We start from the raw sequence: 27,172 nt of genomic DNA, 5'->3' as shown, positions 1-27,172 counted from the left end.
ATATATATATATATATATATAAAAATGCATTTATTGATCATTTGAACAGCTTTGGCAAACCGCCAACATTCCATTTCCACTATAAAAACATTCCATTTCCGCTATAAAAACAATACAAATTCACGTAACATGAAACATGTGACTTAAACAGCTGAGGAGGATGTAACCTTCCTCACATTAATACATGAAACATGTCTTCCAAGTCCATCAACATTTCCACATTCTTCTCCCAACCTTTGAGGTTTGATTTTTTTTTTTTTTTTTTTTTTAAATGGCATCGGTTCACAAGAGCGGATGAAGAAATCCTACAGTCCAGCATGTATCTTGTTCTTCAGTCCAAGGACTTTGGGGGAAAGCCTTTCACCATCCATTTGCAAGAGCACTTTCTGAATGAATTCATAGTAGTACCTTAGCTCTTTGGGGTAAGCCATGTTCAGTGTATAGATGACTCCCAGAATGATGGCACAAGCTTGGGCTACAGATCAGGGGCGGTTCTAGACAAATATTCATGGGGTGGCAAGAGGGTGGCAGGAGAATTTCAGGGGTGGCATCCCCTGGCAGAAGTATATGCTGATTTAATCGCAGTCATATCAATCAATGTTAACTTGGAAAGCAACAATATTGATATTTTAACTCAATAACATTAGGTGACATTATTGTGGCACATCAGTAAAGCCTTAAATATAAATATATAAGGTGGCACACGTAATTTAATGAATTTTAACTGAATGAGTTGGTTTAAATCTTAGACTAGCAGGGGTACCAAATATGCAGACTGCTGCAATAAGTACATTAATTAACTGTCTCATCGATGTGTGTCTGTATGAATATGATAATATTAACAATCATATTATTCCTATCAGCTGTCAATATCTGTTATGATTCACATATTCAGTGTTATTATTAAATAAACTATATTTTTTGGAGGAGTTAATGATGAATGTTCCTCAAGATGCTTGCTCACCCTCCTTCAAATTTGAAAGACCAGTAATTACTATCATAATTCAAAAGAATCAAAGGTACAGTTCAGTGCCCCACAACTTCATTGCAAACAGTTACAACCTTGACTTTACATCAGAAAGAACAAACATTAAAGAGGTGACTAACTGCATCAGTTAGGGTTAAAAAAACATGTATTCAGCTAAAACATACATCGCTGCAGTTATTATCCAGTGGAATGCCCGTACCTACTGGCCTAGTTAAATCAAAGTGGTTACTTTTTTTTGGCTGGGCAGTGAAGTTTTACACACCTTCTTATTTGACTTTCTCAGGACTTGAAACTGTTTTTTGGGGGCAGACCCCCACAAAGAAGTAACATATATTTACACATGTAAGGTCATCTTCTTAAACAGTTTTTTATTCTCATCGACTCATCCGTGAGCAGAGCATCAAGTTGGCATGCCTATAACAGCTGAATGTGGCGATTACCATCTTCATCAGCAAAACGCCTCACAAACTTATTAAGATTTAAAGCTATGGTGCGTTTTGATTCAATGCTGAGTACAGCCAAACTTGACAGGCTCTTCTTTGTCATAGTAGACCACAAACAGTTGCGGCGCCAGAGTATTTTTGTTGGGTAATCTATGGTAGGGTTAACCCATACAGTGGTGGGGCTCAAGTCAGTATTTGCAATGTAATTACACACACGCTCCCCATGACAGTGAAACGCCACGCATGAGGTTTAGATTATTTCCCTGTCTCAATCCAAATTGAACTGTATGAAATAAAAAGGCACATTTGTCTTGTAGTAAATAAAAAAGGCGACCTGGAGCCAATCCTGCAATTTCCCCACAGGCGAAAGAGTTGAAAACCCAACCCCTGCAGGGGGGTCTGGGGGGATTAGCCCCCAGGAGATTTTTTGAAATACTAACATCAAATACACATTCTGGTGCTCTCTTGAGAAGAAAAATAAATAAATAAATATTACTACACAACGTATTTAAGAAAATGAATGCCATTTGAGTTTTTTGTTACTTTGTTCTGAAAGCTGAACCTGCTGCTCCTCACAGAGAGGAGAGGGAAGAGGCTGTGTGAATTACTTTACATTGTGGATAAGGGTGGATAGCCCCAATTGTTCTGTGTGTCAAAATGAAAGACAGCCCACACACCTATCAATCATCAAACCGTGGGGTCTTATAGTTGTACCGATGTATATAGAGATGTACTACAGCAAAAGTATTCTCCGTCGGGACTTCCTGCAACAACACCACGCCGTTGTCTTGATTCTGATTGGCCAGAAGACATTATCAAAGATGTTCTATTGAGAAGACGATCACTACGTGACAAAAGTGTTCAAAACCGTTTCTAGTCTTCGGTATTTCCAGACAAGTGGCTACTGAAATCAATCTTACTTACTAGGGATGTACCGATACCAAAAACTCACGGTACGATAATATCGCGATAACAAGTCCACGGTACGGTATTTATCGCGATATTGAATAATAAAGGGAAGAAGAAAAAAATTCTGATTTTTTTTTTTTCAATAAAACATTTTTTTACTTGGAAAATGGTTTTTTATTACATAATAAATCTGATTTTTACAGCATTTTTGTAGGATAGCAGTATTTTAAAGTGTCAAAAACAAAGTGACAGTAACAGACTGGAACAAGAAAACCAGTGTTTTTGTACCTACTAGTACTACCAAACAAAGTAAGCATTTTCTTTATGCCACTGCATCTCACAAATAAACAAGGACATTTAATAATCAGACCCTGCAATAAAATAAATCAAGTTTCACTTTAGTTTTTCAAGTAACTCAACTCAAACTCACTAGTCACTCACTCAGCATCATCAGACAGGTTTTTAGGAATATGAGAATGTCCACATTTCCAGGTATTTATAAGCTGGGATGTTTGGGCATTTACAATATCCCCTGCTCTGGAAAAAACTCTCTCGCTTGGTACTGATGTTGCTGGGACAGCAGTGGTCGCGTTAACCGAATATTTTATTTAACAATGACGGAAAAATCTGAAAGCAGTCTGTCATTTTGACAGATTAGAACAAACTCGGAACAGCACCAACGTTTCCCCGCAGCGAGGCTCTGGTGTTATGCCGTGTTATGCATGCCCTCCAAAAGGAAATGATATAGTTTCCAAACCGTACTTTGCCGTACAGATCAATACATGTCTGGGAGGTCTTGCTTTACGCTGTGCGCGTCCCGCGAGGTGCATGCACACACGGCATAACACCGCCCCCCCCCCGTTGACAGTTCACGAGCATGCTCTATCGTGAACTTTTCAGACCCGACGGGTAATAAGGGATTATGACGGATATTTTATGATCCTGTCTGTCGAAATGACGGACAGCGAAAAAGTCTAACGCCAGGCTTATTGACAGGGCGAGATATAAATATATGGTTGATACTTGTCAATGTCTCTAGGTGTTTAAATGTAGCCCTGTAAATACGATGTCCTTTTGTGTTATCTGTTGTTTTATTTTCATGTTGTAACCTACTTGCTGCCATATTAGACAGGTATCTCTTGAAAAAGAGATCGATGATCTCAATGGGACCACCTGGTTAAATAAAGGTTTAAAAAAAAAAAAAGTGTTTACAAAAAATAATATATATTTTTTAAATTAATTTTTTTTGAAAATCGCGGTAGATTTTGTCAATCTCACGACGGTATTGGGAAGTTTATTTACCGCGATATTCGGTATATCGTTACATCCCTATTACTAACTGCTGTCTGTGCAATTTACTCCGCGCGAGTTGGCAGACTTTATTTTGCTTACTTTAACATCATTTTTCATGTCGGGGCTAAGCCATTTATTGGTATGGCTGTAGCCTACCCCAACCATACCCTGACTGCAAATACCTCATTCCTTCTGTCTACTTGTATCCGAAATGCTTCTCGTTTTGCGCTGTTCTCCCGTTCAAATGAAATCGCCGCCAATCATATTTCCAAGCTCGCGCCAGGGGGCGGGGGGGAGGGGTTACAAGGCTCGCGTCTTGTGCTGCATTCACTTGCACTCGGACATTAGAGATTTTCTCTCATAAATGTCCGATGAGCCACAACTTTTCTTTCAAAACAAAGCTGCCAAATGGGGTGGCAGCTGGGGTGGCAAGGCATTTTTCTGAGGTGGCAGCTGCCACCCCGTGCCACCCCGTAGAACCGCCACTGCTACAGATCCAATGTTGTCCAGAATGATTAGTCCTTCAACAAAAATCCCATCGTCGTCATAATGTCCAGGTTCTCCACCCTCCTTGTTGATGACATATATCCCCTTGGTAGATTTCTGCAGGTCTCTGGTGACGTCATCTCCTTCGATGTCCTGTATATTTAAAGAAAAAACATGCATTTATTCAATATATGTAATTTTAATGACATTATGACATTTAATGACTTTATCGTATACATTTTTTGTAATATTGCTCACATCCCTTAAAACAAAGCTTGTCATATTGTACATATTTCTGAATCAAACTAAATATGTGTGAGGTGTTTTTAAAGATTTACGTAGGAACCAATAAGCTTGGTGCTGAGTGTCAGAAGTCAGAGAGGATTGATAGATGGACTAAGACATTGTTGATTATGGTCTTTCCATTGGACAATAAGAAAAATAATGAATAAAGCCAACCTCATCGTATAAAGAACCAAGCTGATGGTTTAAAATGCTTTAGCCTGTTGAAGAATATCAACATTCATATAAATATTCTCAACCTTCATGCTCCTTATAAGGTACAACATAATTATCTAAAATTGATGCCTGACACTAGGATCTTAAAACACTACATGTGACTGACAAATGCAATTACAATGACTTACCATATACTTCCAAATGAGATGTCCATCATCCTCACCCAGGTGGATGCAAAGTGCCTTGAGGATTGCTTCCCTTTTAAGGTTAACATCACTTGTTGCCTGTGTAAAGAAATTACAATTATTCAAATATTTCTAAATACATCAATAATAACAAAATTGTCTATAAATTGTAGAACATTTACAACATGTAGTAACCTAAATATAGAATATAATATATACAATGACTTTATTATTCATGTAAATGGTCTGCCCTAACTAAAGCATGTTAAAGAATCGCGACTTAAATGTATTACAATGTCAGCAGTGGTGTAGTGGGCGTTGGACGCGGGGGTACGCCGTACCCCCACTTATTTGAAGCATGATTTCTTTTTTTAATAGTATAATACATCTAAAATTATTGCCAGTGTTATCAGTTGCAAGTGTGTGTTTGTTGTAATAATGACGAAAACATAATAGGCAGATTTCACAGTAATTATAATAAAAACCTAGCTCAAGCATTTATGCAACTTGATTTGAAGCGTGTGTGTGTGAGGGGCAGAACCGTGTGTGTAGGGTGACCAGGTGTCCCGCACTGTGCGGGACTGCACACACAGCATTTTTATTATTTGTCCCTCGTCCCTCACATTGAGACTATGTCCCGCATTTGAGTGATAGTCGCGCAGAAAGGCCGGATCGGTTCGCTGACAGCCGGCACCGCCCTTTATTATTATAAGTTGAGTAAAGTTAGAACGATATTGGCAGATTCGGATTTCACGGATCAATAACTCATGAACAAAACGTTATTTAGACACAAATGACGTCTCCTATGTACCGTGGTAAGGTTGACAACAAACTACAATCACATTTTGATCAAAAAAAGCCAATACGTGCCGTCCTCCAAACTGGACACATTACATTGGTCTCTATCTGCAGCCGGAGAAGAAACAAGTGCTCAGGGACCGTCTGCAAAGTGCAACTCCGAAAAAAGAAAATACAATAATATTCAATAACGTCACTATTATACAGTATATTTCTACCAAACTCACTACACACATCAATAGTCTCCTGGTGGTCGGACTAAAGCAGAGAGTTTGGAAGAATATGATTTGGAATAATTTTGGGGAATATTTATAATGTAAAATCTTCAATAAACATGGCATCATCTTCCATAATTTTAGTATTATCCAGTTTATTACTACCAAACTCACTACACACACTAATATTACATTACATTACATTGAGCTGACGCTTTTCATCCAAAGCAACTTACAATCGGTATAGTCTCCTGTCAAAATAGTCTGATTAGCTAACATCACCTGTAGAATGCCAGAGAAACTTCCATAACAGCATTGTGATGCCAAACAGCTTTCAGACTAAAACACATTCACTGATGGGGATGGGGGATATTTATCAGCTGCTTGTGTGACAGACAATGACAACTTTACAGCGGCCGCTGCCGCGAGTTAACGGGAGAATAAACTCCGGTAGACGAGCAGCACTGCAGCGGGCAGTAATGCAGCTGAACCACATTAATAAACAATGCACCACAGCACTCTGGAGAAAGGTACAAGGTTGGAGAAGTAGTTCTTTAATTTAATCTGGCTTCGTATAATTAAAAACTACCAGACGCAGTCCTCTATTGATGTTGTTGTGAGCGGTGTTGCGGAGAAAATCAGGGACGTAAAACGCAGTGTGGGTCATAAGAAGGCACGTAAACGGTTACGTCATGACGCAAACGATGACGCAATAATTCACCTTTGAACCTAATTCACCTTTGAACCTGCATCTGTAACAATGAGTGGACCAAAGAAAAGAAAAGTCAACATTGAGTGCCGAGTGTATAATGAGGGGTGGACAATTAAATATTTTTTTACCGATCTGCTACTGGCCCGGCCCGTCTGTCAAATTTAAAACTCATAGTGGCCCCCGAGCCAAAAAGTTTGCCCACCCCTGTTGTACACTGTGTTCTAACCAGTATTTCTATTAATCTAAGGTAATTGCAAGGAATCAGGACTAGACCTGTAAGCTGTATGGATGTTTAAACCTTGCTAATACTTTTTTTAATTGACAATGGGTAAAATGTTGAGTTATAAAGTGAAAACCCCAATTCCAGCAGCAGCTGTTTTCTTCAGACAATCAAACAGACAGTTAGAGAATAGCTGGTGAAGAACGCGGAACATTGAGCAGCTAAAGAGCCAAATACTTCACTAAGGAGTTGGTGGAGAGCATAAACAGAGCTAAAAAATAGTGAATATTGGACTTATCAGATGGACAGAAACACCATTTCAAATGTATGATCATGTTGCTCTGTATCAGCTCGATGTGTAAAGTACAGGCATTTCACCATACATTCACCATGTGAAATATATAACTTACCTCATCAATATGGAGTATTGTGAGTACGGTTCTGTTCCACATCACACAAACATCAAATAGAAATACCTGCAATAAAAATAAATATGAGCAGAAATTAAAACTAATAATAATGGTAAATGAAAAAAGGTAATTGATTGCCAATGACTACTAACTTGTGTTAGGCCAATGACCCAAAATCCTACAAACTCCTTTGTGACAAACAATGTAACGTTTTTTAAATTTTTTTAAATATAGTCTAAATATGACTGGATGTGGTGCACTTTTGCTAAATGTTACGACAAATTGCTTGTGTGCCCTTACATGCTCAACTTTTATTGCACTTAATGGAACCTTTTAAAAATTAAATGATTATATTCTATTCTATAGCAAAAAGCAATAAATTATTTCTCACTTTTGGCAAAGAGCATTGTCCACCTCAAGACGGGTAACATTTAAACACACCTCGGAGCGCTTAGTTCTCTCTCCACTGTGTGTGTGTGTGTGTGTGTGTGTGTGTGTGTGTGTGTGTGTGTGTGTGTGTGTGTGTGTGTGTGTGTGTGTGTGTGTGTGTGTGTGTGTGTGTGTGTGTGTGTGTGTGTGTGTGTGTGTGTGTGTGTGTGTGTGTGTGTGTGTGTGTGTGTGTGTTGCATGCATGTAGCAGCTGCGTGTGTATAAATAAACGGTGTTGGCGAAAATAAGACTGTAATATAATGTTTAAGTAGCAATAATACATATGACATGTATTTTTTAAATGTCTCAAGTACAGATAAACAGACCGTCCTGCTAGAGAGGTGGTACTTTCCTGGGGAGAAAAGGTCCGTGGGTGTGTCGGCCACATTAAAAATTTCTGACTAACAAATGGCAACACAAAATAATACATGGGAGCTGTGGAGTGATGAGGAGGTGTCGGCGCTTCTTGCCGCCAGAGAGTAACGTTACCAAAAGCACCCTTACCAACGTGATTTCACATGTTTAGTTGTGTCCTAATAATATTACCACAATGATAAGAACAAGTTAAAAAGAAACATACTTACAGCCGGTCAGGAACACAGTAGGAATGGCCAGTATATAAGCCAGGGCAGCGGGGAAGGTGAAGCTACAAAAAAAAGCATAGTAACAGGCAGTTAACATTCAACTTGTATTAGCCACAAACTAATAAGAAAGTCTAACAAGACAAAGATTGAATTTATCACATCTAATTTGAAAGCAGTATCAAGTTATCTTATAATGTTAATGATGCATGTTACACTTCAATTAGGTTACTTAAACATTACTACACAACTAAGCTAGGTTAACAGTAGGCTAACAGTTAGCTAGCTGCTGTAGGCCTATGTTAACGGTTGCTAATGTTAATCTATCAACACACACAGTCGATAGCGTTAATGTTAGCTATAAAGCTACCTTTTTGAGTATAATATAATACACCCAAGGCTATAAATGAGCTACTTACTTAAAACGGAGAGCCGTGGAGAACGTTCACCTCACGACAGCGGAGCTACGCAGGCAGTCCTGTCCTTCCGATTCCGAATGGAAAATGGAGGGAAAAGTGGCGGGCTGCTTGTGTATGCACATGCGCAGATAGGAGAGTATATGTGGTAATTCAATTGTACATATTTCTTTCTAATTAGGCCACTTTTAAATGAATTAAATGAGAACATTTTAAACAGTGACAATATATGTTAAGATTAATTAAAAAAGGTAAAAAGGATCCAATAACACATGCAAATCTATTAAAAAAGGCTACATTAAAACATGTAACATCTAAAACGGGTCATAATCAGTTTTTTCAGTGTGTTTTGATGTGAGAAAAGACAAAAAGATGGTTCCAGAATGATTCAGAAGTGGGAAAATGAAAAAAGCAACCTCTGGGTTAAAAATAATCCAGGCAGGTGTTCAACTGCAATTGAAGCCCAAATAAACCCTTTGACCCAGCATGAACAACCCACCAGTGTGTTTACAGTACCCAAATAACCCATAATTATGACCCAGCCAGATCAACCCAGCAATGTGTTTATAGAAATAAACCAGCATTTTTAAGAGTGTGCTGTACTAGTACTCACAACACATAAACTATTAGTTTTGGGTTTTAATTATTATTAAACTGTGAATATTCACTCAAATAAATACAAAATATAATAAAATAAACATTTAAGGTGCAGCATTTCGATGAACTGAAATAATCTGTATTTGAACTGTACTGTACTAGTACCTAAGCAGCCAATTTGACATTATGACTTGCTTGTCATTGTATTTTCATGTTTTTTTAAAGAAAAATTAACTTGTCCACATTGCTTGCCGAAAGGGCAGATCTGCTGGCACTAACAATGTCTCCTGCTGTGGAGAATACCCTCTCGCTAGGGACAGAGGTAGCAGATACAACCAGGTAGCGCTTTGCCAACATGGCCACATAAGAATATTTGGCATTTGTAATAGCTTTGGCTCGGTCTAAACTTTTTGAGAGTGGTGGAGACTTAAATGCTAGTGGGAGTTGGGTTTGCACTTCAGTCTTTTTTCTTTTGGTACCGGTGATATTCACATTCGGGTGATGCCTTTTCAAATGAGTGTGCAAGTTTGATTTATTGCCAGCCGCGTAACCAATTTTAGTTGAACAATGCCGACAAGCAGCTTTGGTTCGGTCGACCTGTCTTTGTCCGTCATCCTTGTACGTAACTGCGAAACCAAAATGTTTCCAAACCGGAGACTTCAATGATGCTGGAGGATTTTCGACCTCAACTTTATCTGCGTTCGCCATTTCGACAGTTCCTCAAATTACTGACTACATTTGAACGCATCCCTCTGACCAGCTCTAGTATGCCTCTCGTCCAATTAAATGACTATGACACGTTGAACCCAATGTGAGCAAAATTACTCTGAATGCTGCGACGCAGCACCTGAGATTACTTCCAAAAAGTTGTTCACGTTCTCAAAGTTTTACGTTTAACGTTATATTCGTTCGGAACACTTCGGCACGTGTACCGAACCGAAGGGCCCGTACCGAATAATTTCGGTATGGGCACGTGTACCGTTACACCCCTAATATATATATATATAGATTAGGGCCGGGACTCAATTAAAAAAATTAATCTAATTAATTACAGGCTTTGTAATTAATTAATCGCAATTAATCGCATTTTTAATCACATATAAATATTTGACCTGAGAACAGTGAGAAGCAATTTTTTTCACATGGATTTTAGTATACCATTGAATAATGACTGAATACATAAGCTTAAGCGACAAAACATTGTTTATTTTTTTCAAGGTGGTCCTTAACCAAGACCAACAGAAAAGTGCAATTTTTGCCATAAAGTGTAGCAATAGCATATTTAGGAATATAGTACATTTTAGAGATTCAGGTAGCCTATAGGTAGGTAGACCTTCTGTAAACTATAACACTTTGTTTTTTAAGTATAACACAATACTTTCAAGTACATTCAGAACATTGGAAACCCTGACTATTAGAAAACATCTCTCTGTTGCTTCAGAGGCCATAACAGACTTTGTTGATTTACCAACAGTGGATTTAAAAAATCTAATAAATTTCAGTCCAACTCTCTCAATAACCTTGGCCAAAACAATAAACAGTTCAACATAAAGTGCCAGTTGCACCAACAACGTAATAAATAGTTCAACATAAAGTGTACCATTTAAAAAAAAAAAAAAAGTGCCAGTGATTGACCTCAATCCCTCCTATTCTTCCAATATCCTGATGAAAAATAAAATCTCTCTGTTGCATAGGCCACTGTTTGATCAACACGAATTGGGTGTGGGTCCTTGTACTCCGAGTTGGGCTAACATCCACGCTAGCTTCCACGCTAGCTGCTATAGGTTTTGCATTGAGGTGATACTTGAGGCTTGATGTGCTGCGGTGATATGCAAATTCCTTTTTGCAAAATTTGCAAACAACCGTGCTCTTATCGATAATTCCATCCGTCCGTTTTTTAAAACAAAATGTCCCATCCACGGGGCCAACCAAAGCGGTCTCATCAGCTTGTTCGTTCATGTTTGACTATTGTTCACTGTGGTTTGTTGTTGTTTGAAGTCATTAACGTTAGTTGGTGCTCCAGTATAATCGGTACCCCTGAAACTCATCCAGTGAGAAACGTTCCGCGGTGCAAAAATAAGTGCGATTAAAATGCGTTAATTTTTTTAACGCGTTAATTTTTGTGTAATTAATTAATCTTAATTAACGCATTAAAGTCCCGGCCCTAATATAGATATATATTTATTTATATAAATACGATATCTTGTATTTTAGTTACACCCGCTAGACAGCAGTGGAGGGTTCGAGAAACAACTGTGTTTGCCGGGTGCACCGCGGCGCAGGTGGGGAGGTTCCAGCTGGGAACCTCCACCCCGCTGCGGGACCCGTGGGACCCCTGAGTCAGACGGTGCGTCTTGGTCACGCTTCATATCGGCCGGCCTGGGAAGGAAGAGACACGCAGAGTGGGGGAAGTCCCCCACCCCAACGCAGCATTCCCTCCCGGCCATCAGAGTCGAACCTGCAGTTCGGGGGAACCGACCGCCAGAGCACCGGCACTAGGCCGGGCCGGCGCGGAGGCCCTCCGACAGTGGGTCGCGTTTGCCATTCGATCAGTGAGAGGAGAGGAGAAAAAAGATATGGATGAGTGTGGGGGTGGCTGGACACAGGCCGTGGGGGGACACCCGAGACCGGGCAGTGTCCCCGGTAGAAACCGGGTGAAATAGCCCAAAAAATAAAACCGGGGAAAAGTGAAAAAAATTGTCACTCGTGAGGCGGGCAGAGTCCCCTGTCAACTCCCGTTACATTCCTCCATGGTGTCATTTGACCGAAAAATGGGTATTATTATACCTCATTCACACCAAAGGTGTTTCAGGGTCGGTTCGGAGCTGGAGCTTGAAAAGCACCGGGTTTTCCTGTTCACACCGCAGCGGAGCAGCCTCTTAGCTCCGGAATCCGGTTAATTTCGAGCACCAAAAAATTGTCCGGCCCGAGCAAAAGCACCAAATACGTCACACTTACGTCGAGGCGGGGGCAGGGGCGGGATCAACTCCTGAACAACAGCAAAAAGCCGGCGTTCTATCCAGTTTGTACACAACGATAGAGAAACGTAACAAGCAGCAGTGGTCCACTGAAGAAACCAGCTACCTAGTGGGAATCTGGTCTTCCGAAGAGGTACAGAGGAAGCTGGAGCAAAATCGGCCATTGTTGTTGTTGTCGGTGTCAGCTGAGAGGGGTTTCAGCGCGGTTTGGCTTTATGAAGCAGGCACGCAAACGGTTACGTCATGACTCAAACGATGAGGCAATCACGCAGCACCAGTCGGACTCTGGGCAGTGTGAAAAGAGCCGGAGCTAAACCGAAGAACTGGTTCTGAGCCTGAAAAGCTCTAGCACGGAGCTTGAACTAGAGTTGCGTTGGTGTGAATGAGGTCAACTTTTACAAGAACCAGGCTGGGGGGGGGGTCAAAAGGGCTTGACCAAGGCCGACCCAAAGTGCATGGTGGGCGGGCTCATCAGTCTCCATTGTGATTTGAAAACTTCCATCAAATTAGTCTTTCGGGGGGCGGGGAAAGAACGTGTTCGTCAGAATCGTCACTTCCTGTATTGACAGTGCAGGTGTCCTGAGAGTGCAGCCTACACCGGAACTGTCCTGAGAGTGCAGGCCTGCAGGCAGACCCCTCTCGATCGGTGCAGCTCAGCGTCTCTCTCTCTCTTTCTACAGAGAGCGGCTCCGCTACCCGTTAAACAGTGCAACGGCCTACTCATCCAGCTCGCAAATATAACAGATGCCATCACATTCTACTTCAAAGTCAAAGAATAGCCGTATTTAATAATCGTGATATCAATATTGACCAAAATAATCGTGATTATGATTACAGCCCCCCGAGCTGCTCCTATCTGTCAGTAGGGGCTTGGACTGTGAGCCGTAAGGTTTCCGGTTCAAGTACCCGCACAGACTTAAAATATGGAGTGTGGCTACTTGGAGAGGTCCCAGTTCACCTCCTGGGCCCTGCCGTGGTGCCCTTGAGCAAGGCACCGGACACCCCCCCCCACTCCCATTGCGCTGTACAATAGCTGCCCACTGCTCCTAGTAACTCCTAGTTAAACCACCGGAGTTCCCCCTTTAACTGCTAGGACCCTGATAACAGACAACACTATGGACTAAAGAGTCAAGACAGAGTGGTTTAATACGATAGTATGAATTTGTCTATGAAATAATAATTAAATACTAAGTGCGTGGGAAATATTTACTACACTGCTGTTCTATTAAACACGGCAACATTATTTCCATTCTATTAAGTTAGAAACGCATTAAGCATGGAACAGATGTAACTAGAGAATGCAATTCCTGAAGAAATTGCGAGTGGGAATGCTTTATGCTGAAAAGCTGACGCTAAACTGCTATGCTGAAATGTAATGTGTAAGAAGAAAGTGAATAATTTAGATTAAAATGAAATGTGTAAGAAGAAAGTGAAGAATTTAGATTGAAATTATACATGAACACTGCGGGCTTGCATGTGTGATGAGAGAAGAAAATAAAGTAAAAAGGCTTGGAAAAGCAGCAGAATATTTGAACTGCAAACTAACTTGATGGCGAATGATCTGTCGCCATGGCAACGGCATTTGACGACAAATCATAATACGCTTAGATGCGTTGATGGCTGCATTGTTACCAAACCTGTGAAGTTTTGGGGCGTTCGGAGCAGTTTCACTGAAGTTATGACAAAACCTTGTTTCATGGCGAGCATTGTGTTGCCATGGCAACGGCATTTGAAGAAATCTCAAAACTGTCCCGTAGATGTCTTCACGGCTGGACTGTTAGCACACTTGTGAAGTTTGAACACTTTTTGAACATTTGCATAGGAGTTATAGCGACATCATGTTTTATGGCAAGGGATGCGTTTCCATTGAAACGGCATATAGTTAGATCTCAGATTTGGTGTAGAGCGGTTGAGGCATGGACCGGTGATATACAAGTGAAGATTGGGGGACGATTGGACTGTGTCCATTGGATTTATAGCGACATCATGTTTTATGGCGAGGGATGCGTTTCCATGGAAACGGCATATGGTGAGATCTCAGACAGGGTTCCCGCGGGGTCTTAAAAAGTCTTAAATATGATAATCTGAATTGAAGGCCTTAAAAAGGTCTTAAATATGACCAAAAAAATAAGAAAGGTGTTAAATATGATTTAGAAGGTCTTAAAAATGATCTGATTTGAAAGGTACTTCTGTGTTGTGATAGCGTCTAAATGTGGTACGAGCCTTTCAGTTCCCCCCAACAATTTGTATTGAAATAAATCAACATGGAACCAGTAATCACTAACTTTGTTTCCCCCGGCCCCTTATTGGAGAACACCCAGCTACTAACCTAGCAACCAAGCTTCAGCTAGCGGCAGTCAGAAACTCATGTATCTTCGAATCTACTTACAAATTAATATGGGGAAGTGTCAGTTTAACCGTATTTGGTTGGAAAACATCTAATTTAGTGCTTGGTTGAAATCAGTGGAGGGGAACGTGTTTGAAGCCCGTCGCACCTTTTGCAAAATAAATTAGCGTTTGTTTTGTTAATGTAGCTTTAGCTAGTGCAGCGTTAGCTAGTGCAGCAGCTCCCGCAAAAAACCCCGGGGGACCTCCGGGCGACGTTTGGGTCTACGTCAACCCTAACAGCCCGTCCACACAGCGGCGTGCGTTGACGCTTCACCATTCACTTTGAATGGGGTGACATCACTTTTCGCCGAACTGCATCGTGGGAAGCGACGCGGAGCGTTGTTGGCGTGGCTCGCTGCAAAAGTTGAGCAATGTTCAACTTTTGACGCCTCGGCAGAAGCGTCAGCCAATCGAATCATATGCCATTACAAGCTATAGCCAATCAAACCGCTGCTTGTGTGTCAGGGGCGGGAGGTTCATGTGATTGGTTGTTTGTCGAGTTTCAGACACGCCCGCCGGCAAGTGTCAACGCACGCCGCTGTGTGGAAGGGCCGTAAAAGCAGAGGTGCTGTAGACGCTAAATACCATAGCTAAACACCAATCATACAACAGCAACGATGACATAGTGTAGCCAAGGCAGCAGGGCTCTGAATATAGCTCTTGTGTGTGTCTCTCTCTCTCTCTCTCACACACACTAGGGCTGCTCGATTATGGCAATAATCACGATTATGTTGGTCAATAATTAATATCATGATTATTAAATACGATTATTCATTGACTTTGAAAACATCAATTTATTGAACTTTAAAAAATAATAATAATTTGAACAGTATCTTTTTAACTGTTGATTACCCTGAACGTATAATTCAACTGAAAAACCATTACAAAAATTAATTAAATAAATGATACATTTAAATAAATAATATCAAAATAATAAATACCAATAAACAAGATCAACAAATATTTTGGAGCGCAATTCCACAAGCTACTTAACATATATAAATATGATAATTAAATATAAATTAGACTAAAATTAATTAGATCAAATATGTTTTAGTGCACTGTCACAACCTAGCAAAGCTAAATAATAGTTTTTTTTCGATTATGTTGTTTTTGTAATTGTGGCAGGCCAAAATCGTAATTTCGATTAAAATACGATGAATTGCTCAGCCCTAACACAAGCACACACACACAGAGACACATACACACTTTTTGTCTAACACACTATCACAGTTCTGTACTGTTATGCTGTTATGTTCAGTCATTGCTCACTGTTCTTATGTTGTAAGTAATTATGGGACGTATTTCTTCATACTTTCTTGCCTTGAAATAGGTCTTAAATTCTATTCAAAGTGGTCTTAAAAAGGTCTTAAAAAGTCTTAAATTTGAGTTGGCGAAACCTGCAGGAACCCTGTCAGAATTGAAGTAGAGCTGTTGAGGCATGGACCGGTGATATACAAGTGAAGATTGGGGGACGATTGGACCGTGTCGATGGGACTTACAGCCACATCGTGTTTCATGGCGAGTAGTCCGTCGCCATGGCAACGGCATTTGATGACACCCCATACTACGCTTAGATGCGTTGATGGCTGCATCGTTACCAAATCTGTGAAGTTCTAGGCTGTTTGGAGTATTTTCACTGAAGTTATAGCATTGTGTTGCCATGGCAACGGCATTTGAAGAAATCTCAAAACTGTCCCGTAGATGTCTTCACGGCTGGACTGTTTGCACACTGCTATCTGAAGTCTGCTGCTCTGAGCATGTCAGTTGGAGTGATGACATCATCATGTTCCATTACACAGGTGTTTATAGTTGAGCTAACAAGCTCTGTAGAGATCAAAGGCTTCATTGTTCTGAATGAGAGATAAACCTCTTACATATGAACGTTTTGTGGAAGAACCGTAACAGATATCTGTGAAATTTCAAAACGTGAAGCATGTCAAGGAAGTTGAGTATCTGAAGTGTAATTTTTGTGTAGTTTCGGGTTAATAATGTGGCCTTTTTGGCAGTTTAACTAAAGGTGTGCTGCTGCCGTGAGGAAATATCTGCCTGAAATTACAATGGGGTTTAATGGAGGAATGTTGAACGTTTTTGTCACTTCATGCCCTCAAAAAGCATTTTGTTTAATCATTTTTGCTTAATTATTTGTCGTTTTTCAAGCTACGAGATGTTTTGCTACGTTTGTCATGATAAATTATTTCTCAGGAATGTAGGGTTTGGGAATTGTGGCAGTTTAAAAAAAATATATGAATGCGAATTTCAAGCTGTCCTCCACTCTAGCTGTGATATCACACACTCTAGTTAATGTTAAAATGTCCAGAAAAGCTCTAAAACAAGGTCTGAACAATGTTTAATATCTCTAAAAGTAAGAATCAGATTTAAAAGTTGTTTTACACGAATAATATCAGAAAGATGTGTAACATTTTAAAGTTGGAATGAGGTGTCTGAGTGAAAGTATGAATGAACAGTTAGCAGTTGAATTGCATGAAGATTTGTTGAAGTCTGAAGATTTTCTCCATTGACTTCAATGTTAAAAATGTGATGTATTATGGGATGTATCTCTGGAATTATGAAAGTTATGAATGAGAAAAGTAATAGCCATCGATTCCCGACCAAGCTGAACGTTTTGATGTTTGAACAGAGTTTCTGCGATGTTCAATGCGGGAGGAGAAGAGGGCCAAAATACCGGCGGAATAATAAACTTTTCGTCCGTAGAAGAACAGTTAGTTGGAATGCTGTTAACAGCATTCCCACTAAAATATCAAATATAATACTGCTGCATCACATCACATGGCTCTTTGATTGTGTTTAGGTTAAAGCCTTTCTCTGTACACTCTGTAATAACTGTTTTGGCTACAGTCTAAGCACTTTCCCTGACCGTAAATTGTTCCTCATACAAAGTTGGACAGTTTGTCAAATGTTTTAATGTGCAGGGATAATAGGGTGGCGTGACTCCATGTCCTGACCTTTCTTTTTGAATACTGAAATAATTGACTAGTTGTCTACACTTGAATTTTCCAATAAAAAGTGGTTTGCAGTATGTAATCCATTTTCTCTCCGTTCATCTTGAAGCTAGACGGCTCATATGCTACGGATCTTTTCAAAGGTTTTGGGTCACATGTTTGAGTCACAGTTTCAAACTGCGTATTGGCTGCTAAAAGATTACTTTTTTTCTACTAATATTAGAGCAGACCCCTCTCATTTCAGTTAAAAATATATTAGGTTTTTCCATCACACAGATGATTTAAACCAGAGGTGCCCAGTACGTCGACCGCGGTCGACCGGTCGACCGCGGGGGCAATGCTGGTAGATCGCGAGTCATTCATAAATTAAAAAAAATCCAGCTCCGTTAAAATAGACAAAACAGGTTTTGATCCCTCCTCCTTTGGCCTCCCTGCCACTTAATTCAGGAGTTGACTTGATTGACAGAAAAAGCGACCTATTGCTTTCCAGTCTGTTAACACAGAATGCAAAGCGATACAAAATCAGTCAAGTGCCGGGAGAGACAAACAACAAAATGAGTGCGGGAACGAGCGAAAAAAAGCTAAAGACATACCACTTCCACACAGAATGGGAGGGAGAATCTTTTTTTGTGATGTCACATTCAAAGGTTATTTGCCTTATTTGTAAAGCAAGCGTCGCTCTGCCAAAGAAAGGTAACGTGGAGAGGCATTATCGGAGTGTTCACAAGGCATATGACAGCGACTTCCCTCCGAGTAGCGAGTTGAGAAAGAGAAAGGTCATGTATTATTGCTACACAAACATTATCTCTTAGCCTTAGTGTCGCCAACTCTTTTCTAACATGCAAAAGACGTATTTTCTATCTTTCCAATCCAGAAGAGATCTCTCTCTCCCCCGTCTGTTTGCAAGGGGGCGGGGCAGTTTACACACACGCATCTGCTACATGCAGCAACACACGGAGGAGATGGTGGAGAGAAGCGCTCCAAGGTGTGGTTACATGTTACCCGTCTTGAGGTGGACAATGCTCGTCACCAAAAGTGTTTAGCATGTAAGGGCGGTAACACGAGCAATTTGTCTAAACATTTAGCAAAAGTGCACCACATTCAGACGGAGGAATGCACCGGGTTCGACTGTCTTTCGAGTAGCACTGTAGCCCCATCCACGAGTAACGTTTCCACGTCAGGTGTTATGTATGATAGCAGCAACACACGGAGTTAACTACATTATACAAACATGGGTTAATGATTAGAGGTAACTGAGTTATTTATTTTGTTAAAGTTTCAGCTATTCTGTTTCCAGTTCTGTCATCAGATTATTTAATAAGATTTGTTAAAACATTGTTGTTTCTTTTGATGTGAAATATTATTTATTTAATTCAAATAAAAAGCAATGTTAATTTTGTTCACAATTTGTTAAGTTAATTTAATAATATATGTATTTTTGAATCAAGTATTAATCTTTATTGTCTTCATTGTTAGTTTCCACATGCCTAAAACAACCTCAAACTAAATCTAAAAGTTGATGGCTAAATAAGAGCGTTTGAGAAATTGTGCAAGGCACACAGTAGTAGTCCGAATAGTCGATTAATCGTTTCATTAATCTATAGATTAATCGATAATCAAATTAGTCGTTTGTTGCAGCCCTATTGTAGTTATCCCATGTAAAAATAAAACGTGTTATTCAGCAACCCTTGCAATTTGGGTTTTTATTTTTGGTTGGTAGACCTCGGTTAGCTGGTCATTTCAAAAGTAGCTCACCAGCCAAAAAAGTGTGGGCACCCCTGATTTAAACCCTTGGGTTGAACCAAGCGGCAAACTCTGGGGAAGAGCCGGGACGCTAATACGGAAGTGCCTCAAACTGCAGTTCATCTAGTGGCCAGTAGGAGCAGTCTGCAGAAGGGAGCAATTTCCATAGACCCCCGTGTTAAAATGCCCAACTTTACAGCAGAAATAAACATGTTTACATCGTGGTTCAAAAAACCATATTCTCTGTATAGTTAGATCCCCCCTTCATGAATATGGATTGGGGGGGTGCATTTTTTCTCAACTCATCTGTTTAATTAATATTAAGCCTTAAAGATTTTGCATAAATTAGAGCGTGGTCACTTTGATGGACATGTACATGCCTCACTGTCAGCTAACAGCAACTTTTCCACTCTGCTAGGCTACAACCATAGAGGCTACAACGTTAGTTAGTTGTAGTTACTGTACTTGACGCTTTAGCCGTGTTCGTGGTGATTGTGCCTTTTAGGGAATATTGTTACAAATACCAGACAATTAAAATATTGTGCTGTGCGCTTGAATGTACTAACAGAACTTCCAAGAAGTCTAAAATGATAATATTATACATGTCCCGTTCGCACATGTTTGTGTGCTTGGTAGCTTAGCTTGTTACTTATTAGCCAGCTAAGGACGTAACCCTTTATACATACATATACATTTTTGTTTATGATTCAGCCTTGGGTAAGACTTTTATAGTCTATGGCTATGACGCCCATAATGCTAAACGGGAGCAAATGTTAATAGGGGACCCAATTATCCCAGTGGTGGCCGCCGGAGCTAACGGAGCCGCAGGGGGCTAGCTCCAGCCGGCGTCCCGGAGCTAGCCCACCGCGGCTCCGTTAGGTCCGGGCGGTGGAGTCCGTCTTTTCTTAACGTGTGAATGACAAGGATTAAGAATAACAAAATATAGCTAATTCTCTTACAGATTGTCCCATTTTATTATGAATGTAATGTTTATATAGGGGAACTACACTGTTAGCAGTAACCTGGTATGCATGTATTTCATGTTAGCTCAGCTTCTTAGCCTGAGCTAGCTCTGTTTACTTCCAGTTCGGAGGCAGCAGGTCCCGCCTCGGCTACGCCTCTTTGCCCTTATTCGGAGCAGGCAGGATTAGACTCTGACATCGCTGTCAAGCCGTTAGTGGCCGACTCCGCCTACTAAGGGCTTCTCTGCAGAATCCTATGGGTGACGTCACGGACACTACGTCCATTTATATATACAGTCTCTGGGTTGAACACACAAGGTTAAAGAACTTTGGTTCCTAAGTTTTGGATCCACGTAGGACTCAGTGCTGCAGAGTCAAACATTCAATGTAAAAGGGGGGATTAAATGGTCTGCACTTAAACCACTTTTTGTTATGTCTGATGTATTTGAATGCTGTGTTTTGTATTTATGTGAAACAATGTAAGTCTTGGGATGCAAAAATAATGTATAATATTTCAGGGTCACATTTGACCTTCTGGTTGACAGTTATTTACCAGCAGTTGAGCGTAGTTAAAAGTATTGTGTATTTATTTACTCAGATACATTTTTTTCCAATAATCTGGCATGATAAACTATCAATGCTTCTGCAGGCTAATGATTGCACACAAGCTTTGAACTTACACCATTCTCCTTTCATTATTATCTGGTGTTGCGTAAACACGTGCATGTCACGTTTTGTTTGCTACAATCAGTCTTCAATGGAACAGCCCATGCATTTCAACATTTTCAAAAGTGTCTTTAAAAACAGATAAATACCTATTAATCAGTTGTGGCAATTCTTATTTCACCTGTCAGTACCTTCTTGTCTTTGCTTTTCATAAAACCAAATTGAGATGCCTCTTGTTCGTCTGCATCTTCCTCTTACAGTCCTTGCTCTCGGTTATTTCACAGGGCATGCCAGGGTTCAGCTGAAAGTTTAATCATTACTGAAATTATTCTATGCCTAGTTGTAAGCATGCAAAATGCATACACGTCTATTACAATTGTTGGTAGCATATATGCATCGGGATCAATCCACGTCATCCCAAACTTTTATTTTGTTTAGATAGTTTCTACAAAAAGCATAGAATTACGCATTTTTGCATTCAGACATTTCTTCTCCTCTATATCCATGTGGTATTCCAAAAAGTATTTCTAAAAAAGTTTGACGGTGGGTAAACAGATATCCTATGTCTTGACACTGTCCCCAGTAAAGCCAAAATGTGTCTTTTGGTTGGAAACCTTAAAGCAATGTTTTCTAGTCATCAGCAGGGCCAACAGTGAGCCCAAATTACACTTAATCAAATTGGACAAGCAACAGAATCAGAACATTTATACAATATTTTGCATTATAAAACTTAAAGGATGAAGATCAAAGGGATGACTAAAATCTGTTTAGCCAAGTTAGCTGCGTTGCTCTGTGGATAGTGGCACCAATCGGTGTATCCTCACAGAGGTGCTAGCATGGTTGTACAATTTTATTACTTACTAACCTTACTAACTGTGTCCTTGACCTGTAAAGCCCTGAATTGATACAATCTAGTGTATCTTCATTCAAAAAGCTCTTCGTCCAAAACAAAAACAGCTGGGACCATATCTCCGTTTGTTTGTACTGGCACGATGCAGCAGGAATTTCGACCCAAGAGCAGTAAAAACAAGATATCAAGTAGTCTTAACCAAAATACTTTAGATTTAATCTGTCATAATGAACCTAGTTGCCACCAGTTTGCAGCTTTTTATTTTATTTTTTTCTCTTCTCTTTTTATTGAAAAATAAAAGCACATATCCATCCGACAGTTTGCAATTTCTTATAATTATTTTTCAAAATTAAACAATGACAATTACAGCCATCAGCAAATCATAATGTAAATTGCCAGTAGAAATCTTTCCATTAGTCAATACTTAATTTTCATACATACTGTTTCAATACCATTGTGTATTCACATGTATATTCTGCATTTGCATAAACATATATCTATACACATTCAACCCTCCTTAGTCATCTGCTTATTTCGACTCTTCTCCCTACATATATGTTTACCCTGTCCTCCTTTTCCAATCTGTTTTATAAGTGAGATGAATAATAGCAAACTGAGGGAGGGGGGAAAGGTAATCAAACCAAATAGGTAAATCACAAAAAATAAAATAGAATACGAGGAATGACTGAATGAGTAAAATAACATAAGACATTCAGAAAAAAAGTCCTATTCTCTCTTTCAAATGTTCCATTTCCTCCATATATCTGCCGTTTACTGTCAATTATTACTCTTTTCAGAATGGATATTCTAATGATTGTATCAGATGAGCCCTATTGAAATGGGTTACCAGCCATAGTCAATTATAATCACTGACAATAAGTTAAGAGGCCAGGTCACAAAGCTACATTGATTGACATAACTTTCTACATCACCAACATTGATAATTACTGTTGCTGTATGTATATTTTTGACCCAGAAGATTTGATCATATGTTCAGAAGAGCCATAATAAATTCATAAAGTCCCTTACACACCAAGCCGATTTCGGCCGTAGATAGATGTCGATAGATATCGGGCCGTCGATGAGCGTTGTGTCGCCCTACTCAGATTGGTGTGTCTTGGTGTGTCCCGCACCGTCGTGTCTTTTCGGCAGTGCCGACACCTTCCGCCGCCGATTCAACATGTTGAATCAGGAGGCTGTCGACTAAAGGCCGCCGGCCAAAAAAATCACTCTGACTCTGTGTTCCAGTGCGAAACATGGCCAAGACGCAGGAGACGTGAGGCGACGTTCTGTCGGGACCTGTTCTTTGGTGTCAGTTTGATGTATAAGGACCTTTTTAAAAGAACCAAACTTCATGATATGCCATGACATACATGTTCTTTACAAGTGTATGTAAACTTTTGACCACAACTGTACATATATACTGGGCTATGATCCGAAAGATTCATTACTCTTATATTACATTTCTCTACCTTGTATCTGTCCTTATAGGCTAGTTGCACAAGATGGCGTCTATCAACTTCCGGCGGCTGGGTGTGAGCCTGAGTACTTCCGGTCTTCGGTGTGGAGTTGTTTGGGGAGTTAGCGATATACATACGATAGATAGAGATAGATAGATAGATATATAGATAGATAGATAGATCTCCCGTAAACTCCTGTATTACATCTGTTCACTGATAAAGCAGAAAGTTGCAAGCAGCTATTGTCTGAGATCGCATTATGTAGTCTTGTTAGATGTGCCAAGAGTAAGGACTGTCTTAGGTAAGACAACTTTTATGCGCACAGCTCCACTTGCTTGGAACAGTCTACAGCTAAAATTGAAATTGAGCAATTTTATTTCTCTGAATGTTTTTAAAGCACCTCTAAGTTAAATGCTTTCTGAAACTATGGGTATTTTTAAATGTTGATAAGTATGTAAATATGTTGTATGATATCCTCTATTGTTTGTTTTTATGTTGTTTTATGTTTCATGTGGAACTTAAATTGCTGCAGGTCTCCCTTGTAAAAGAGATCTATGATCTCAAGGGACCAATCTGAATAAATAAAGGTTTGAAATGAAATGAAACATTAGTGTACCACACTACATCATGTTATCATATTGTGGATTTATTATATTTTGTATTGTCCTATGTTATTTTTGTTTGCATTTGTTTTGAGGTTATAATTCATTAGTTATATATAATATATATATATTAGTTATATTCATTAGCCGATCCTTTTGAAAATGAAAAATGGAAAATGAGCCAAACGCAGCAGCATTTGGATGCACTTCAACCAAAACCCAGGCAGTGATAAAGCGCACCATTTGTAAAGGCAAACTATCCTTTAAAACAGGGTCAACAAATAATCTCTATCGCCACTTAAAAACACAGTATCTAATATAAAGAGTTGCATGAATTTCATTCAAGGCAAGACAACTTTATTTACTTAACACATACAGAGGGTAAATTCAAAGTAGTACATTCACTGACATGGATATGGTGCCACCTTGTGTCATGTTTACAAAGAAGATTATTGACATTAGGTCTGGCAATACAGTCAATCCTTATCCTGGTGATTATTTCACTTATTTTCCCTTCAAAGAGCAATAATCCCCATCACTAATTGCTGCCCAGGCTTGCCCATGCTTTTACCAGCGGTCCGTTCTGGTAGTTGACCAGGAAGCAAGCCACATTGAAGAGCTCCTCAATGCTTCCACACACAGACAGTGGTATGGCTTTGTCAAATAGTTTGTTCTCTTTGACTCTTCTGATGCACCTCTCCACATGGACCCTCAGACGTGCAATGGATTGAGTCTGCCTGACATCCTCCCTGCTCATTTGGGTTTTTATGTGCAGAAAGGCAGGCCGGTACACTTTACACTCAACCAGATTGTCCACAAGGAACCCTTTGTCGACCATTATTGCCATGTCTGGTGTGAGCAGGCTCCCGATGCCAGACAGCTTGAAGATCTCCCGGTCACTCATAGATCCTGCATACAGGCCAGACACAAATGTAATGGCACCATGTGGTGCCATGCCGATCATGGCCTTGAATGTAGCATGCGACTTGTATGTAGAAAACACCTCACTCTGCAGGAGGAGAGATGATGGAGTCCGGCAGAATACTTCAGTGCAGTCAAGCACCACTTGTGTGTCAGGGAAAGCTGAAAACTCTGGTGGAAGGTGAGCTTTGACAACTTCGCGTGGGATCCACATACATTTGCTTCCAAGTAGTTGGTAGAGGAAGTGTGTCCAGGTAGAAATAATTCTGCTGACTGTGGTGCGGTGAATGCCAAACCGTTCTGCTAGATCCCTCAGATGTAGGCCCACTGACAGGTGCATGAGGAACAGCAGCAGCTCATCTATGGGTGGAAGTTTCTGTGAAAACAAATAAGTGTTAGGCATACTGTAGATACTGTTATAGGGGAGACCGGGTACAGTTGTAACACATTTTCCTGGGGTTTGTTGTGTGTGTGTGTGTGTGTGTGTGTGTGTGTGTGTGTGTGTGTGTGTGTGTGTGTGTGTGTGTGTGTGTGTGTGTGTGTGTGTGTGTGTGTGTGTGTGTGTGTGTGTGTGTGTGTGTGTGTGTGTGTGTGTGTGTGTGTGTGTGTGTGTGTGTGTGTGTGTGTGTGTGTGTGTGTGTGTGTGCGTGCGTGCGTGCGTGCGTGCGTGCGTGCGTGCGTGCGTGCGTGCGTGCGTGTGTGTTTTGTGAGTGATGTGATGTGATGTGATGCACTTGTTAAACGGTGGAATAGTGCGCAGCGTGCATAATTATTAATATACATACATGCTTGTATGCTGCTTACCGTTGTTGATGGTTGAGAGGAATCCGAGCTGCTGGCAGAGGATGCCTTGGCGTTGGTGATCCGCACCATCTTGGTGTTGGCTGCAGGCTCCACCAATTTCCAAAAGGCGAGGAAATGCTTGTATATGGCAAATCTAAGAATGTAATATTGTTCATGTTAGACATAGTTTTGTTTCTTAAATTAGCTTCCCCAAATGAAAAGTGTTTATCAAACTAGTGGCCATAACAACATCCTGATAGCCTTATAAACAAACCTTATAAACAAACCTGGTGCAGAAACGAATGTCCTCGTCCAACCCTGCCAGGCGTTGTATCCCGAAACGAGATCTCAGTTGTAACACTTCCAGCTGGTGTTGGAGCTCCCTAACCTAGATTTTCAAGGCTTCGTTCTCGTCGGCCACCTGATTTGCCATCACTGCCGTCGCTGGATTTACAGAGTAGTCATGATCCGGCGGCGCAAGTGTTTCCACCTCGTACTCAGCTGTCAATTCTGGGGTGGGACTCTCTGCCCTCGGCCGACGCTCCCAAACATTACGTCTTGGTGTAGGTAGCTCATAGTTATTCCAAGCAAAGAGAACAGGTGTAGCTCCTTTCTTTACTCTGTTCAGTCCTCCAGCTGTGACCAATAAGTCTCCTGGTCGAAAATGCCTACTACACACACGGGTATTTGTTGTGGGGCTGAAATTGTCCCTACGGACCTTGATCAGCCACTGAGCCTTTACCTCAGCATCAATAGGAAATGAATGGAAACTTATCTCCCGATTATAACGGGACTTATTTGTACAAAGGGGCACACAGCAATGTAGTGCCGACTTTCTTACCCGTTGGAAGGCCAATCGCTTTTCTTTACCGCTCATCATCTATGCTATCTATCGCTATCTGTATGCTATCTGTATGATAACTGTATGCTAACTGTATGCTATGTATCTTGCTATCCATCTATCTATCTATCTCTCTCTCTCTCTCTCTCTCTCTCTCTCTCTCTCTCTATCTATCTATTTATCTATCTATCTATCTCTCTCTATATATCGTATGTATATCGCTAACTCCCCAAACAACTCCACACCGAAGACCGGAAGTACTCGGGCTCACACCCAGCCGCCGGAAGTTGATAGACGCCATCTTGTGCATCTATTGTACATCAGAAAATAATCAATCCTTGTATATATTGAATGAGGAGCTGAGAAGTATGTATAGTCCTTTCTTATAGGGTTCAAATCCCTCCATACATCTATAATACCTAGCTCTGACGTTAGTGTTGTGAATTTTTTACAAATTGTGTTCTTCGGTATTCCTCCTGTTGAGGAGTCTTATTGTGGGTTAAGTCTCATATTCAGATCTCCTCCACTTATCATAATACCTTCCACCTTTGATGTCATCAAGTCAAACAGCTGTCTATAGAAAGTCCAATTTGAACCTGGAGGAGCATAAATATTAATAATTAGTTTATGTATCTACCCTCTCTATCTTTAATTTCTGATAATTCCCAAATGCAAACCTCCCTGAAATTTGTATAGCCACCCCTCTACGATATCCTGATTTATATGATGAGAAAATATTTTTTAAAAGCCATTTCTCTTGAGCTTTTCATGTTCATTCTCTGTTCGGTGCGTCTCCTGCAAAAACATTACCCCTACCATGTCCTTCTTCATCTTATTTAGAATCTTGCTCCTTTTAACTGGATTGAGTACTCCA

At 40.3% G+C, this 27,172-nt stretch overlaps 3 protein-coding genes across 7 annotated transcripts in view; 1 reads left to right on the top strand and 2 right to left on the bottom strand.

Moving 5' to 3' along the window:
- The window catches only part of slc5a6a (solute carrier family 5 member 6a), a 160,875-nt gene that overhangs the window by 5,528 nt on the left and 128,175 nt on the right, over window positions 1-27,172 (top strand). The gene's annotated exons all lie outside the window — the stretch shown is intronic.
- Window positions 222-11,623, bottom strand: LOC307014461 (uncharacterized protein). The gene is made up of 5 exons (XM_079642380.1): window positions 8,548-11,623; window positions 8,132-8,193; window positions 7,119-7,184; window positions 4,767-4,862; window positions 222-4,272 (listed from the first exon to the last, which is right to left on the bottom strand). The coding sequence occupies exons 3-5, from the start codon at window positions 7,158-7,160 to the stop codon at window positions 4,024-4,026; spliced, it is 387 nt and encodes a 128-aa protein (XP_079498506.1). The 5' UTR covers window positions 7,161-7,184; window positions 8,132-8,193; window positions 8,548-11,623; the 3' UTR covers window positions 222-4,023.
- Window positions 23,187-27,166, bottom strand: LOC307014457 (uncharacterized protein). Its single transcript, XM_079642367.1, has 2 exons — window positions 25,479-27,166; window positions 23,187-25,050 (listed from the first exon to the last, which is right to left on the bottom strand). The coding sequence occupies exons 1-2, from the start codon at window positions 25,545-25,547 to the stop codon at window positions 24,292-24,294; spliced, it is 828 nt and encodes a 275-aa protein (XP_079498493.1). The 5' UTR covers window positions 25,548-27,166; the 3' UTR covers window positions 23,187-24,291.

This window comes from Notothenia rossii (assembly GCF_949606895.1).
Source record: "Notothenia rossii genome assembly, chromosome: 8".
NCBI lineage: Eukaryota > Metazoa > Chordata > Actinopteri > Perciformes > Nototheniidae > Notothenia > Notothenia rossii.
Note: the sequence above shows the minus strand (reverse complement) of the source record. Positions and strands in the feature narration are given on the sequence as shown.

What these genes read in the sequence shown, in the direction of transcription:
- LOC307014461 (XM_079642380.1), bottom strand. Translation starts at nt 7,160, where the DNA reads ATGTGGAACAGAACCGTACTCACAATACTCCATATTGATGAG. An exon ending in CAATACTCCATATTGATGAG is followed by an intron (nt 4,863 to 7,118) that starts GTAAGTTATATA and finishes TTCTTTACACAG; the next exon opens with GCAACAAGTGATGTTAACCT. An exon ending in ATCTCATTTGGAAGTATATG is followed by an intron (nt 4,273 to 4,766) that starts GTAAGTCATTGT and finishes TTAAATATACAG; the next exon opens with GACATCGAAGGAGATGACGT.
- LOC307014457 (XM_079642367.1), bottom strand. Translation starts at nt 25,547, where the DNA reads ATGGTGCGGATCACCAACGCCAAGGCATCCTCTGCCAGCAGCTCGGAT. An exon ending in CCTCTCAACCATCAACAACG is followed by an intron (nt 25,051 to 25,478) that starts GTAAGCAGCATA and finishes TTGTTTTCACAG; the next exon opens with AAACTTCCACCCATAGATGA.